Below are 16,896 nucleotides of genomic sequence, written 5' to 3' on the forward strand. Positions count from 1 at the left end.
CTACAGTCAACTGTGGAGAGTACCTTCTTTCTCCCAGTTTCACCCACCGTGCTTGTCCAGGGGCACATGGCTCAGACTCTGAAGCAGTAGAGGGGGACTGAGCAGGCTGGCAGGCAGCTTAAGCAACTGGTGGAGCTGCGAGTCACCAGGGGGATTTTTTGTCATGATCATAGGCTCCCGTATGATCTGTGGCTCTTTTGCCCTCATTACTGAAGGAATGTGCTTGAGACAGAAGGATCACTCCCTCCTCCACCCAGTTAAATCAGGGAGAAAAGCGAGTTTATTTTGCTCATGATCATTTGGTCTTGGCAGCCAGAAATTAGGATCTGGTGCTGGATTGGTTCACCAACTAAATTACTGCTTTCAGGGGCAGGATAGGTTAAAATTCCAGTTCTCTCTCTTTCTCTCTCACAAACAAGGAACAAACTGCTTGAAAGCTTTCCTCAGGGATTCTTTGATAGAACTGTGGGCCTTGGTGTGACTGAGCAGGCCACTTACATTCTTATTGTCTATATCACTTAAATTCATTCAGTGTCTTTACTTCTGCTTAAGAATATATGTCTTCACTGTTGACTTTGCAAATTTTATACATATCAATGGATGAGAGATTTCAATAAAAATAGATCACACAGTTCTGCCCACGTTGGAGTTAGAATACATGAAGTACACGGCTGATCATTAAAGAGCTGCAGCTCTTGGCCCATCAATACAATTTTATCACTTAATGCATATCTTAGCTGCTGTCAGTCACTGTAGCAGCTACAGGCAAAGATCTCCCTTTAATTCCTTTCCTTGCTCCACATTACAGACAAGGAGATCAGGGCTGTGTTTTTCTGTCTGTATATTCACTCTGTTTTTAATTGTTTTAATGATGTGTGTTGGGAGTGATGATTTTAATGGTTTTAAAGTGTGGTTTTATCATGCATGTTTTACATTGTTAGCCACCTTGGTCATCCTTGTAAGGGTAGAAAGGCAGGATACAAATTTTGAAGAATTTTTTTTTGAAGCAGGGCTTGGGGGCCCCACATCTCCAAGACCTCTCTGTAAATGCCAGTTGTAAGAGGCCCATCACCAAAAGAATTTCATTCCCAGTCCACAGAGAAAGAGTATTTACAGCCTATCCTAAAGGAAAAGAAAGAGCCCCCGTGACTCAACATCCTTGAGTTCCGGTCACTTACCAACTTCTCGCTGTAGTAGCCAGGAAGATACTTCTCGCAGATCTGCACAAGGCACCAGAAAGCTTGCTGAAAGGAGGAGGAAGAGATGGAAGTCACTGTATGAGAAGGAACTGAACGAAGCAGCGTGGTTGGATTGTGCATTTATGGCGATTGTTGTGCAGACATGTTTCTTCTTCCAGGAAAGAGAAACAAATGGAGAAACTCTTACAGAAGCTACTCTAACAACTGGAATCAAAATGGTTCATAATGGCCATTTTTGCATGGTAATTAGCAGCAAGTTCCAGGCTGAATTGCCCCAAATTTTTCACGCTGAACCGTCATTCTGGAAGTGACTGCGAAGCCGACGCATACCTGCTTCGCATTACTAAAGAGCCCATTTAATGCGACCTTTGGTGTTTGCTGCGAAGAATCCCCCTGAAGGAACCATGCAAAATAACAGTGGCGGTTTAGCTGTGCACATGCTAATGGCTATACAAACAGGAACAAAGGAGCAGGCGAGTGGGGTGTGTGTGGAATTTCTCCTTTTGCATCGGGACTGTGAATAGGCATTTTTAAAGTCACATTTTAAAAAAAGAGCTTTGAGGGAGCATCAAAATTGACCATGCAAAAATGGCCAATGATTCTTCCCACTGCCTGCCCAGATTGTATCTGATGCTCAGAAGTGTGACAGTTCCAAGAACTTGGTGCACTGAAATCTCAGCAAACAGGAACAAAACGCATCTACAAACCCCAGTTTCTTCCCATCCCCTCAACAGTAAAAGCTGCAGAAAAGAGCAAGAGTCTAGTAGCACCTTAAAGACTAACACAATTTCTGGCAGGGTATGAGGCTTTCGTGAGCCACAGCTCACTTCTTCAGTAAAAGCTGTAACAGACGGATTTTTCCTTCTATACAGTTCCCCAGAGACATTATAGATATTTGTTTTCTTGCAAGGAACATACTTCCAATCAGGCAACAGCATGAAGCCTCAGGACTGTCACATGTGTATATATACATATATTGGGGAGCTGCACCCATTAATGAAAAACCGGCTCTACACACAGCTGGAGCTATTTTAACCACACCCTGGCACATAAGAAATGCACAGGGAACCACTTCAGCTTGCTTTGTAGGACTGTCTCTATGCACCAGATATTCTGCCCATTCTCTGGGAGCTCCACCCAGCGCATTCAATACAACCACCGGCCAAGCCCAGGTAAGGGTTGCAGTTCAGACATCCTCTGAAGACGGCGCCCAGATAAAGAGGGCATATAAGGACTCGGCTGGCTGAGGAACACAAACACAGCACTCAGGAACAGTTTAAGTAAAGGATTGAGAAAGAAACACGGCTCATAGAAAGAGCTACCAAAAAGGACTCGAAACTCAAGAACAGATGGGAACAACCGTATTGGAATCACTGCACGATTGGGATCTTTCCAACTCCCGATACAACTCTGGCACTTTTTGTACAGCTTACACCTGGATCCAATACTGGTAAAAACATTGTGACCTTTATTATTCTGCTTTTCTTCCATCATGGAAATTCAGGGGGCATAAGTGTCCCTAAGAGATCTCCCATCCAACTACTGACCAGAACCACTTAGCTTCAGCATAAATTAACGTGGAAGCCTGCTACATTAAAGTTAGTGGAACTTATTTCCAAGTAACGCAACTCGGAGAATGATCTCCCCTTACAGAGCAAAATATGATGAGGGAAGAGTATGTAGAGTGGTCTCAAAGGCCCCACCTTAAGGAAGGTCCTATAGCCTTGGTGAAAAAAGTCAGCTTTACAAAGGTAACACTGCTAGGGCTAACAAGAAAACGTATACTAGCTGCCTACCAAGGAGATATTTTATGACAGCAGATAGAACGCCCGTGTCCAGCAAATTCAACAAGTAATGCCCTGAGGCAACCATGAGCAGTCACATTTCAGCGCACAGAAGAAGAGGAAGAAGAGCTGGTTTTTATATGCTGACTTTCTCTACCACTTAAGGAAGAATCAAACCGGCTTACAATCACCTTCCCTTCCCCTCCCCACAACAGACATCCAGTGAGGTAGGCGGGACTGACAGAGCTGTGACTAGCCCAAGGTCACCAAGCTGTGTAGGAGTGGGGAAACAAATCCAGTTCACCAGATTAGCCTCTGCCGCTCATGTGGAGGAGTGGGGAATCAAACTCTGTTCTCCAGATCAGACTCCACCACTCCAAACCACTGCTCTTAACCACTACACCACGCTGGCTCTCTATAATGGGGAGACCTGAAGATGTAGTTCACATGCACTACATGCACAAACATGAAGCTGCCTTATACCAAATCAGACCAGAGGTGCATCTAATCCTGTTCTATCTATTGTGACTGGCTGCAGTTCTATGGGTCTCACGCATGAGCTTGTCCCAGCCCTGGTAGCAGAGATTTTTTAACAACAGATACCAGGACTTAATCTGGGACTTTCCTCATACAACGCATGTGCTCCATAAATGAGCTCTACCTACTAGTGGCAGGTCTCCAGCATCTCTCTGCATTTTAGCAAACGTAAACAATAAGCCCGGACTGTGACCATAATGGGTGGGAAATCTCTCCCAATTGAACGGGGCCTGGACAAGAGTACAGCGTCCCCAGATCACCACTGAGAGATTCCAGCCTCCTTCCCAGCTTCCAAGGGACGTCTGAGGTTCAAAAACCCAGGGGTCCCCACACAGCTGCAGGACAGAGTTCTCACCTACCTCTGCAGGCATATGCATCAGCAAGACGGCAGCAATCGGAGCCTGAGCCTGGCAGTAGCCCTCCTCCGGCCGGTACAGCGTGTAGGCCTTCAGGACACGGAACAGGTCTTGTTGCCTGCCACAAAGAAAACACAACATTCAAACCACACTGGCTCTCATTATAAAGTACTAGTGCCAAGATGCTGCAGGACTTGACCAGATTACATCTGCTCCTAGTCTCAGTACCCGATCTCTTCCTGCTTACTCTGCCAGGATTTAGTGGACATGATGTAAGATCCTGCTCCCTCACCTGCAGAGGGCTTATACCTGTAGTGGTGGTGGGGGGAGATGACTGCCTAGCCCCACAGCTGTATTTGAGATAGTCAGATATCTGGACTTCATGCAACTAAGGTTGAGATCTCTTTCCTCATCATTTTCCCATGCTCCCCCCTTTTGTATCTGACCAGGACATGGGCTGGTAGTGGACATCTTCCTACGTATTTAGTCCTCTTCCATCCAGGGGTGACCAAGTCTCCTAACGTCCACCCCGTTAGCAGCCTCAGTGCATTTACTGAAGTACATATATTTGCACTCAAACTTCCCAACCAGGCCCCACCAAAGCATTTTACAAGATGTAAAAAACACCAACAATGAGCCAGCACCAAACAAGGTAGAAATAACAAGTGCAATAATAGGGATTATAGCTATCAAATATACTGAAGGTATATGACAAAATAGTGGTACCTATAATAAAATATATAAGTGTATATATTCAAAACATAAATAACTGTTGGTTTAATACTATACATACTTTCAATGTTTAACACAATTTCCACTAGTAGATATAGTAGTAGCTATAGCAGTATAGTGTAATAACACTACGTCAATAATATGCCACCTTTTTTAAGCCTGTAAAAAGTCCATCAGTGGTATGTGTGTGTGTGTGTGTGGGGGGGGGGCAATGACAGGCACAAGGGAAAATGAAATTGATGTAGGTAGGGGATGAACAAAAATCAGTACATTCCCAACCCACACAGTGGGCAAATCTATTTTGGACCTCAATCTTTCCAGAAACATTGGACCTAAGCAAGTTTTGAAAAGAGTAGAACAAAGCAGGGGAAAGTATGGAAGTGAATGATTGGGAGACAACTGGTGACAAGGTTATGTAGATACTCCCCCTCAAAAAAAGCCCTGCAGTTTGAGACTCAAATGAAGCAAGACACCTATGTAAATGCAACCGGGAAGACAGCAGACCATGCCCATTCATTCCCTAAGTGGTGAGAAAAATTGTGTTCTTATGCATACTACCCCCCCCCCCCACATTCTCAGACATGTACAGACCTGCCGCTCTTTATGCACAGGGCAGGTTAAAGGACATTTTCTGCCAAGTGCCTATCAGCCATTGAACTCACCTTTCTTAGTTCCCACCAGCAAGCCATTGTGCTAAGGGTGGCATTTGCACAAAGCCAATGCAATGCACCACTAGGAAACCAGTGACAAACACCTAAAGACAAAACTCTTTGAAGCATGTCCGGTGCTTGATCACCAGGCCACCAAGGGAGATGGAATTCCGTAGGAGAGCGCACAATGTGCTACGTGACGGCTTCAAAAACAAGGATCGCTTGTGATTTCAGTTCAGATAAGAGCCCTGAAAGTTCCACTAACACACAAAGACACAAAAGCAGAGCAGAGCCATCCTGCCTACCCGTGGCCTCCACGCGCAACAAACATTTCATGGAATGGAAACTGCCTATGGAGATCTCGTTCAATTACATCCAGCCACTTGGGATCCCCTGGGGCCTCATCCAGCTCCTGTGAAAAGACAGAACAATTACTGTCGGGGTTTTGAGATTCCTACATCCAGAATAGCAAGAGAAATACCAAGTCACAAGGACATTATATCTATATCTTTAAAAAAATTATTCGCCTTTGGAAGGTCAAGATCAAAATGGGAACCACAGTTGACTTCTACAGCCTCTTAGGCACAGCAGTCTGCAGACTACTAAAGACTCTCCAAAATTAAGAGGCGGTTCACACTGAAATTTGGATTTCAGAAGCACAGAACTCACTGCATACCTGGAAAAAAAGCAAACATGCAGCCAATTTGATACTAGGGATGTTGCCCCATACACTGAAGTGGCAAAACTTCAGCCAACCAATGGGAAATAACCCTTTCACGTGTAAAAAACACACACATACAAACAGAATTTACACATCAGGAAGACAGGTTCTAAGAATTCACAGGGAGTTTTTAACAAAGCAACAGTCATCTCCTACTTCCAGTCCGGTGCAAGTCCATTCTACCACCTCATTCTGCTGCATGTGCAGATAGGGCCTTAGACTTGGAAGGGTGATGAGGCAAGGAACTGATAAACAGGCACCGGGTTAAGAATGTGTCAGGTACCAAATTAGTTTAGGTCAAGATTCCACTGGGATCCACAGATACAAAGAGAACTCATTCTATGCCAAAAAAAAAAAAAAAAAAAAGGGCATCATCTCGCTCTAGCATTCATTACTCAAAGGTGCAGTGCTTCAGATGGAGGAAATTTCATTTAGCTGTATTGGCTGGCATCTGCTGAGGGATTAATACTCCATGGATATGTCCAGCCCCCCTCCCAACAGAAACTTCCAAGACCCTGATAACTACCACATCTTGTACTGGTGGTGAAAGTAACAGCTGACTTATGGAGATCCAGCAGAATTTTCAAGAAAAGACATTCGGAGGTTGTTTGCCATTGCCTGCCTCCGTGTGGCCTGAGAGAGTTCTGAGAGAACTGTGACTGGCCCAAGGTCACCCAGCAGGCTTCATGTGGAGGAGTGGGGAATTGAACCCAGTTCTCCAGATTAGTCTGCCACTCTTAACCACTACATTACAATGGCTCCCTGGCCAGTGTGGTGTAGTGGTTAAGAGCGGTGGACTCTGATCTGGAGAACCGGGTTTGATTCCCCACTCCTCCACATGAGCGGCAGACTCTAATCTGGTGAACCAAGTTGGTTTCCCCACTCCTACACATGAAGCCAGCTAGGTGACCTTGGGCTAGTCACACACTCTCAGCCTCACCTACCTCACAGAGTGTCTATTGTGGGGAGGGGAAGGGAAGGTGATTGTAAGCCGGTTTGATTCTCCCTTAAGTGGTAGAGAAAGTCGGCATATAAAAACCAACTCCTCCTCTTCTTCTTCTTCATCTTGTCCTAGTGAACTCCAAAAACCAATTCAGTGTTTTGGGAAACAATACTTTTCAAGTATCCTGAGCTTACAGTCACTGAGTGACCAGCACCCTTGTATGGAGAGCACAGTGTTTCCTTCAACTCCACTCAGTCTTACATCAAACTTGCCAGGATTCTGCTCCAACTTGACTTTGCCTCCTGAGAGGTACTGCCATGCCCGACCCCGCAAAGATGGTGGGATCCCCTTCTGGCATCTCAGCCGGATCTGAAAAGACAGAAAACCAAGATTAAGTTGCAAGAGTTTCATAGCTCCCTTCTCCCACAGTGCGCATGGGGCATTGTGCCCAGGAGAAAACTCAGTCCACCTTGTTGCCACCCAAACCTCTGGCTGAATAAAAAGAGCAGAAGGCCAACCTGCCCCTGACTTAACCTTAGCTTTCCATCCCAACTATAATACCTGCTTACATTCATCTCTTATAACTGCTGCCTCTTCCCCCACCCAACTGCCAAACACACAGTTTAGAATTTAAGCTCGTTGACAGCAATGACTCAACTTTTGCTTTACTTATGCTGAGAAGCACCATGTGCACCAAAGGCAAATTTTACAGGATACCTCAATATAGAGCAAGTGAGCATACAGGATCCAGATGCATTTGATATAATGCACAAAAACCAAGATTTATCATCACTAACTTAAGATTTCTGAATAGTTTAAAAAATGTGTTTCCCTGGAGGCGAGATTACACTCAAAACTCATCAGAATCCTCCACATAAACCCTCTAAACCGTTTGAGAGTGTCTACCTTTTCTTGCCTGATTTTCATCTCAACCCCTTATATCATATGAACCCTTGTACTTTTTAGGACTCAAATCACTTCTTGGTGAATGGCTTCGGGCAAGTTATTTCTCCCATTCCCAATTCTCCCCATCTGTAAAATGGGAGTGATACTTTTAGATTACTCTATGGCATTACATGCTGCTGAGGTCCTTCCGCTCCCCAAACCCTTCCCTCCCCAGGTTCCACCCCAGAATCTCCAGGAATTTTCCCACGCAAAGGTGGCAACTCTAGTGCTTAGCCAGATAAAACACCACAACCCATGTTTTCAAGCAGAAATAGCAGCCATGTGGAGGCCTGATCAAGATTAGTCCCTTTGCAGCTATATCTATTTGAGAAGGATCCAGTCCCGGATCTCCTGGCATCCTGCCTAGCTAAGTCTCATGCCCTTGGCACACTGTACTTTTAAAACTTCCTGAAATTATCTTAATCTGGCCGCTGCTGGGTGCACTGAGTAGTTTGCAAGCCCAATCTAGCTACGCCAAAAGCAACTCTTAACAGAGTCCCTCCGCGAATTCAAAAACAGATGCTCAGTGGGGCAGGAAATGTTGGAGGATGGAGAGGAGGGGGGATAAAGCCAGGCTGATGCTGCATTCGAAGCATCAGCAATTGCTAGAAAAGCATAAAAGAGATGTTATGGTCCAGAGCAGACTGAGGAGTCAGCGGTCTTCGCAAAGGTGGGGCTTATTTCAACAGTTCACGGTCAGCTGGAGCCTACAGCGGACGGTCACCTCTTCCTCCCCCCTCCTACGAGCCTGTGGAAACGACCACTTTTGCTGCTCATGCCAAAGGCTGTTTTGAAGGCAGGCTTCCGCCTTTCCCACAACTGACTCCTCCCAGGCAACCTAAAAGGGTACTTGTGGTGCCAAAGGAATGGAGAGCAGCACAGAGCACCACGCTCTGAGGGAAGGGAAAGCCTGCGGGTCACTAGATGTTTGGAAGGTCTCTGGCAGGAACATCCAGTTTTGCCCCACCCTAGGGTCAACTAAAGGCAGGTCACAGAGCTTCCAATTAGGCCGGCAGTGTGACAGGGACCAGGATACTCTCTCGCCAGGCAGAAGGTCCATTTTGCACCTGTGGCATCTCAAACCAAAATGGAGGTCTGCAGGAAACTTCAGATGTTCACCAGACTTCTGCTGACGCCTCTTTTCAGTAGGGGGTAATGAGAGTCCAAGTTACAGAGGGGTCTCCAGAATGAGACATGCTTATTTTAAATAACAGGGGTTTGTATACTCTGGTTATAAGTATCATTTTTCCTGCATTCTGCACCTAACTGAAACTCCTTCTATGTAAGAAACAGCCGGATTCTGCTGCCCAAGCAAATCATGTTTGCATAATTCTGCCTCTGCTAGGGATGGGCGCAAAGTCTTTTTCCATCCTTGATTCTCTGATAAACAGGAGGGACAGCATTTGACTGTACCACTCTGAAGCCACTCCACACCCCAATTAAGACCAGTGGTTTGGAGTGGTGGAGTCTGATCTGGAGAACCAGGTTTGATTCCCCACTCCTCCACATGAGTGGCGGAGGCTAATCTGGTGAACTGGATTTGTTTTCCCACTCCTGACTGTCATACTTTGGACATATTATGAGAAGACAAGAGTCACTGGAAAAGACAATGATGTTAGGAAAAGTTGAAGGCAGCAGGAAATGAGGAAGATTCAACAAGAGATGGATTGACTCTATAAAGGAAGCCATGGTCCTCAATTTGCAAGATCTGAGCAAGGCTGTTAAGGATAGGACACTTCGGAGGACGTTGATTCATAGAGTCGCCATGAGTCGGAAATGACTTGACTGCACTTAACACAAACAGCCAGCTGGGTGACCGTGGGCTAGTCACAGCTGTCTCAGTCCCACCTACCTCACAGGGTGTCGGTTGTGGGGAGGGGAAGGGAAGGTGATTGTAAGCCAGTTTGATTCTGCCTTAAGTGGTAGAGAAAGTCTGCATATTAAAACCAACCTTCTTCTTCTTCTTCAGTTCCTTTGGAATGTTCTTAATTGGGGAAGATTGTATATGCAAAATTGATTAAAGTAGATTGTATGCTACTGCAGGTCAGATTCCCCCCTGCCATTTGCCACGGCTTCTCCACAAAGTTCAGAATGGCATAGTACCATCCGCTTTAGTGAAGCCAAAGAGATTATGGCTATTTTCAGATCAGTCATCCCCTGCTCCAGCAGATTGTGCCCCATATCAGGGGATGGGGGGGGGGGAGCTACATAGAGAGCCAGGAATCTCCAGAATACTAACTGTGCAGCGTTATGCAGCCCAGAGACTTCACAGACAGGAAGGAAACAGAGGTAGGGGGAGCTCAACCGGATTCCGCTTGTGATAGCTTGAATGTTATTGACGCAGAACTCCTATGGATTAGGAGGAGTCACATGGATTCCAGATCCATTTTTGCAGGGGTGGGAGGGGGAAGAGGGAGGAGAACGTAGCCAAAAAAAATCACAACAGTACAACCCCCTTGGTAACTTATTGGAACCTAGGCACCTGACACATTAAGCTTGTACATTTAAGCTACCCTGCTATCACAGAGTTAAGGCCACAGTGGGCTATCAGGTGACTCAAAGTAAACCGGCCTAGTTACGCTTATCTTATTGTATTTAATCAATTTTTCCAAGGGAGTTCTTAGTAGGAAAGACACCTCAAAACAAGCTGGAGAAACTTAAGTATAATGTGATGGCCATTTCTCTTATGCCTGTTATCTTGTACCATTCACAAGTCACCATTATAGAATCATACAGTGACATCTATCCAGCACCAGAGCCAACCCTATTACTGTTTATAGCCTTTAGTCATATGAGTAAGGGAAGTACAGCAGCCAAGAGACCAGAGAATGAACCAGGTAGTCCTTGCCATACATTCAGTAGGTCTTTCTTATCGTACACCCAGGAGAAGGAGAAGAGTTGGATTTTATATGCCAACCTTCTCTACCAGTTAAGAAAGAATCAAGCCAGCTTACAATCACCTTCCCTTCCCCTCCCCACAACAGACACCCTGGGAGGGAGGGAGGGCTAAGAGAGCTCTAAGAGAACTGTGACTAGCCCAAGGTCACCCAGCAGGCTTTATGTGGAGGAGTGGGGAATCAAACCCAGTTCTCCAGATTAGAGTCCACTGCTCCAAACCACCGCTCTTAACCACTGCACCATGCTGCTGTACCATACAGGGGGATTCCAAAGATTATTGAGGTGGTCAAAACGGCTGTATAAAGTGCCATTATCTACCCTGAATGGAAGGAGACACCAGTCACCATCTTGACAAGGACAGCAGGCTCTTGCTTGTATAGCTGAAATCAGAGGCTGGCATGCATGGGGAGGCTCTGTGGCTTAGTGGTAACTGGAAGAACAACTACTTTGCATGCTGAAGCTCCCAGGCTCAATCCCTGGCATCTCTGCTGCATGTCTGAGTAGACAAAACTGACCTTGATGAACCAATGGTCTGATTCAGTATAATGCAGTTTCATGTTCTACATTCAAAGGTAGTCATCTCAGGACAGACCAACGGTATAAACAGGCTTAGAATAAATAAGGAGGACATCCTGGAATCCCCCTTCCCTGGCCAGTATATAGAAGGGTTGTTGTTTCAGGATAATGATCACTGCTGAGAGGCTGTCTGGGTTCCTTTCCAAGTCTCAGCCACAGACACAACAATTTGCAGCAAGATCTGCAGAGCAGCTGATTTAGATCAAAGCAAGCAGGCTTCTGTGGAAGCGGGCAGAAAAGGCAACACAAGGCAAGCTCAGAGAACCACACCCTGACGTGAAGACTGGAAGCAGGGAGCCTGCTAGAGATGGGAGCAGCTAGGACTGCATTCCCTGTCTGGCTGCTCAAGCTACATTTTGAACGAGTGACAGAAATGGCAAAAGAGATATTGTAGCACAGAACTGGACCCTCGAGCATCCCTCTAACTGCATTTTCGTTTGAGAGGCACACATAGGAATAGAGAATAAAACTGCTGATACCATACTGCCCTTGTACAAATCTATGGTGAAACCACACTTGGAATACTGTGTACAGTTCTGGTCACCACACCTAAAAAAGGATATTACAGAGCTTGAGAAGGTGCAGAAAAGAGCAACCAAAATGATTAGGGGACTAGAGCAACTGTCCTATGGGGAGCGGTTAAGACGCTTAGGGCTGTTTAGCTTGGAAAGAAGGTGGCTGAGGGGAGACATGATAGAGGTCTATAAAATTATGCGTGGTTTGGAGAGAGTGGACAGGGAGAAGTTTTTCTCCCTCTCCCATAATACTAGAACACGGGGTCATCTGCTGAAGCTGGAGGGTGAGAGATTCAAAACAGATAAAAGGAAGTATTTCTTCACACAATGCATAGTTAAATTGTGGAACTCCCTGCCCCAGGATGTGGTGATGGCTGCCAGCTTGGAGGGCTTTAAGAGGGGAGTGGACATATTCATGGAGGAGAGGGGTATACATGGCTATTAGTTAGAATGGATACTAGTCATGCTGCATACCTATTTTCTCTAGTAACAGAGGAGCATGCCTATTATTTTGGGTGCTGTGGAACACAGGCAGGATGGTGCTGCTGCACTCGTCTTGTTTGTGGCTTCCTAGAGGCACCTGGTTGGCCACTGTGTGAACAGACTGCTGGACTTGATGGGCCTTGGTCTGATCCAGCAGGGCCTTTCTTATGTTCTCTCACTGTAAAGGTATACAGGACCAGTTTGCTTAGGAATTGCTTATTTCAGGGTTGGTTTTATAGCAAGCTGGAACTGAGGAATGGGCTGCAGTCCTGTGGACTCTACTTGATCTGCAGCGGCCCCAGGGAGAAGACTCCTCTTCTATCAGTCTTCTGTTGCCTTCGTTTTATACCTCAGGGCATCACGTACACATGAACACATGAAGCTGCCATATACTGAATCAGACCCTTGGTCCATCAAAGTCAGTAGTGTCTTCTCAGACCGGCAGTGGGTCTCCAGGGTCTCAGGCAGAGGTCTTTCGCATCACCTACTTGTCTAGTCCCTTTAACTGGAGATGCCGGGGATTGAACCTGGGACCTTCTGCATGCCAAGCAGATGCTCTACCACTGAGCAATGGCCCCTCCCCTCACCACATAACAAGCAGTAAAGCTAACATATGCAGAACATCTTGAGTGGAAAGAATGCCCATAAATGGCCTTACAGGCTAAAAAGTCATCCGTGCCTTCTGCTCCCACTCACTCCAGGTCCAAGAAGGAAAGAAGGGTGGCAGTGGCCAAATACTGGATGGGTGGGCTCACCTTTTTGTGCTTCTTAGCCATCCACTTGTCCCAGTTGTTGAGCATATCCAACCACTTGGATTCCCTCTCCCTTAGCTTCTCCAGTGGCACCTCCTCGAGCCTAGGAAAAAAAGATAACATGCCAATTTACTCAACTGGGAATTACCACCTTCCTTGAAACTAGCAATGCTTCCAGGAAAGGTAGGATTTTCATGGAAATAATGTTTGGTTTTGAGCCAGCCATGTTAATCAGCTAAAGGAGTTACTCAAGGAGTTATTGGGTGATAACGCATGGTCGCTTTAGCCTCCTTTATTCCCTGATTCAGCCAGGATTCAGCCAGGATCGAACGCACGTTCGGCAAAACGCATGCATTCGATACTGGCTGAATCCTGGCTGAAACAGGGAAGAAAGGAGGCTAAAGAGACCATGCGTTTTCGCCCACTATCCTTTTGGTCATCTCTTCCTATTTGGTGGTTTAGGCGGGTGTGTGTGTGTGGAAACACACCATGATAACTATGTTACCTAAAATCTTATTTTTATTTCAAACCATTATGTGAAGTTCAATACTTAAATCAGCGGCAACAAATTTTAAAACACAAGGAAACCTCTTACAGTAGCTACAAACATGCATAAAAATGTTTCTTTGAGAGGCCTACAGTGTCCGCATATTAAATTGTATTATAAGGCAACAATGTCAACTTAGCTGAAGGAACAACTTGTTCCAGGGAAAGCGTTTCTAGTTTAGGAATGAAAATGTAGATTTACTATGGTTTAAACAGAGAAATTTTATTTGTGAGATTCCTGCCCTTACTGAAGATTTCAAGATATGTAAATCCTAAACTCTCTTCCACTGACTTCAGTTTTTTGGAACAAGAAAATTACTAATCCTTTATATTGGGTGATATAATTTTTATAGAGTAGAGGATCTTTTAAGCAAAGGTGAAGTACTACCTTAAGAGGAAATAACTCACTTAGTAGACAACTGGGAAAGTCAATGGCAAACCACCCCGTAAACATAGTCTCCTAGTAAACGTTGTGATGTGACGTCACCCCATGGATCAGTAATGACCCGGTACTTGCACAGGGGACTACCTTTACCTTTAATGAAAGGTTTAAGACATCCCTTTTTCCGATTTCTACAAATCAGACATGTCATAAATAAGTTAAGGTAATATAAGGAAGTAAGAGCCAAATCTGAGTTTGATGTTCTGATAGGTAGTGGTTCCCTTAAGAGTTGTATTTCAGTGTTCTATAAATTATTGATAAAAAATGATCAAATCCTAGATATGTTCAAAATTGAATAAAATGTTACCTTTAGAATTACTGAAGGATTTGTGGGAATGGTTATGGGCATGTGTATATCGAACACTTATTTCAGATGACAAGGGAAAATTTTGTGAACACTATGTACTGCTGGTATATGACACCCTATAGATTATTTCGAAAATAACTGGGACTTATGGAGATCTAATTCGTTTGTCTGACTCGAGTGACCTGTTCCCCGGAGTTGTTTGAAATGCAGCTTTTTTGAACCAGATCTTTTTTGTATGCATTAGAATTAACACACACAAACACACACAGCTGCCTTATACTTAATCAGACAGACCCTTTGTCCATCAAGGTCAGTATTATCTATTTGGGCTGGCAGTGGATCTCCAGGTTCTCAGGCAGAAGTCTTTCACATCACCTACTGCCTGGGTCCTTCTATGTGAAGAAGCAAAGGGATTGAACCTGGGACCTTCTGCACGCCACACAGATGCTCTGCCACCGAGCCACAGCCATGACTTTACCATTTGATCTTGTGGTTGCTTTACTGTGTTACGTTAAAGATTGAATACCTGCCTCAGATAGAAAGCTTATCAAGAGCTTGTTAACCGCTCCAAGACAAGGCACAATATCAAGAGCTTGTTAACCGCTCCAAGACAAGGCACAACAATCTGCTTCTCCTTTTATGTTTTTTGAAATGTTGCAATGACTTTTGTATTCCCCCCCCTTAATATTTCATATTTTTTAAATGTTGGGCTCCTTCTTGCTCAAGCCAACAGTGGCGGCAAGCTCTAATTAATACCAGCCACACATCCTTGGCAGTGAGACATGCTCCTTCCTCGTCCTCACAGCGTACCAGTCCCCAATTATGTCAGCTTGTAGCTTCAGGAGATTCTACATTGAACAGGGGAAATAAGGTATATGCACACCCACCCAAATAGCATAGAATACCAGTAAGTGTACAAAAGGCCAAGGCAATGTGGCCGAAACTTCTGATAGACAAGATACACTTTTTCCCTAGAAGAACAAGAGTTGGTTTTTATATTGCGACTTTCTCTACCACTTAAGGGAGACTCAAACCGGCTTACAATCACCTTCTCCTCCCCACAACAGACACCCTGTGAGGTGAATGGGGCTGAGAGAGTGTGACTAACCCAAGGTCACCGAGCTGGCTTCGTGTATAGGAGCGGGGAAACAAATCCAGTTCACCCGATTAGCCTCCGCCGCTCATGTGGAGGAGTGGGGAATCAAACCCGGTTCTCCAGATCAGAATCTACCGCTCCAAACCACCGTTCTTAACCACTAATTTTTAAAAAGGCAAACTTTACAATTATCTGAAAAGGGTATCTTTCAGAGTAAATAAAAATGAACATTATTGGACACATTGATTCATAACAGTGACTCATGCAACTAGCAGACCCAGAAGACAAGCACTGGGAGCATCAGACAGACACAATCCCAGCTAATGCAGCAGACTGACCAGAAGGAAACACGGCCTGAACAGTACGTCACGCAGAGATGCAATGGACAGACCCCTCTGTAGGTGGGAACTTGGGCATTTATAGGAGCCTTTAGTTTCTCAGAGCACACTCATGTGACCCAACACACAGTTTGCACACTTCTGTACTGGGAACAGGAGTGGCCAGATGACGATGGCAATATAGAAGGTGGTTGAAGATTGTGTAGCTGAACATAAAACTAGATAGGATGGATGCCAGGAGAATTGTGAACTGATGCATTAAAAGCTCTAAGTGAATGAAACAGACTCACTGCACCTTCTAAACGTTTCCATGTAAGGCATTCCCCTCACAAAACTCAAGACAGCCTGTTCCATAAAGTGGGACGAACCACAGAAAAAACACACCAAAATGCAGGCCCTTAAGGAATTTAGAAAATGTGCACCTGCAAGTTTTTACATCAGCTCAGGAACAAGCAAGCAACACAAGGCTTAAGAAGTCCACTCTGGTTCTCTGCAGACCCCCCAAACCAGGAAAGGCTAAAACAGATTTTGCTCAGCTTCAGAAAACTTCCATAAAGCACAGTTTTACACACAAAATAACAAACAGAAATGTAAGATAAATGTGCAGCATCTAGAAATCATAAAATCAATTAAGAGTTTCCACAGTTTTGAAAGGGACTGGGTTTGTCACAAAATTAACCTTCATCTATGCTCTGATCGTCACATTTCCCACGCTGTCATGAATCAGGCATTCTCCATGAGCGGATCCATGAGTCACTCTCTTTACCCATTTACAACCCGGAACTGACAAGCTGCAAATGAAGCCATAATATTCTGCTAGATATTTAGGGTATGCTCCATCAAGTTCAGTCAAGGAAGTGCTCCTTCCCTGGAGGTTTTTAAGCAAAGGCTAGATGGCCATCTGTCAGCAATGCTGATTCTATGACCTTAGGCAGTTCATGAGAGGGAGAGCATCTTGGCCATGGAGTAGGGGTCACCAGGGGTGTGTGTGTGGGGGGAGATAGTTGTGAAATTCTTGTATTGTGCAGGTAGTTGGACTAGATGACCCTGGTGGTCCAACTCCATGATTTTAAGTT

General features: G+C 45.1%; 1 protein-coding gene across 1 annotated transcript in view; it reads right to left on the reverse strand.

Moving 5' to 3' along the window:
* TBC1D10A (TBC1 domain family member 10A) overlaps window positions 1-16,896 on the reverse strand; it is a 40,422-nt gene that overhangs the window by 5,569 nt on the left and 17,957 nt on the right. The window contains exons 2-6 of the mRNA XM_056859602.1: window positions 13,095-13,194; window positions 7,184-7,291; window positions 5,564-5,670; window positions 3,880-3,994; window positions 1,179-1,244 (exon numbers count right to left, since the gene is read on the reverse strand). Of these exons, the coding sequence (XP_056715580.1) occupies window positions 1,179-1,244; window positions 3,880-3,994; window positions 5,564-5,670; window positions 7,184-7,291; window positions 13,095-13,194 (496 nt within the window). The remainder of the gene's footprint in view (window positions 1-1,178; window positions 1,245-3,879; window positions 3,995-5,563; window positions 5,671-7,183; window positions 7,292-13,094; window positions 13,195-16,896) is intronic.

This window comes from Euleptes europaea, chromosome 13 (assembly GCF_029931775.1).
Source record: "Euleptes europaea isolate rEulEur1 chromosome 13, rEulEur1.hap1, whole genome shotgun sequence".
In the NCBI taxonomy this organism is placed as follows: domain Eukaryota; kingdom Metazoa; phylum Chordata; class Lepidosauria; order Squamata; family Sphaerodactylidae; genus Euleptes; species Euleptes europaea.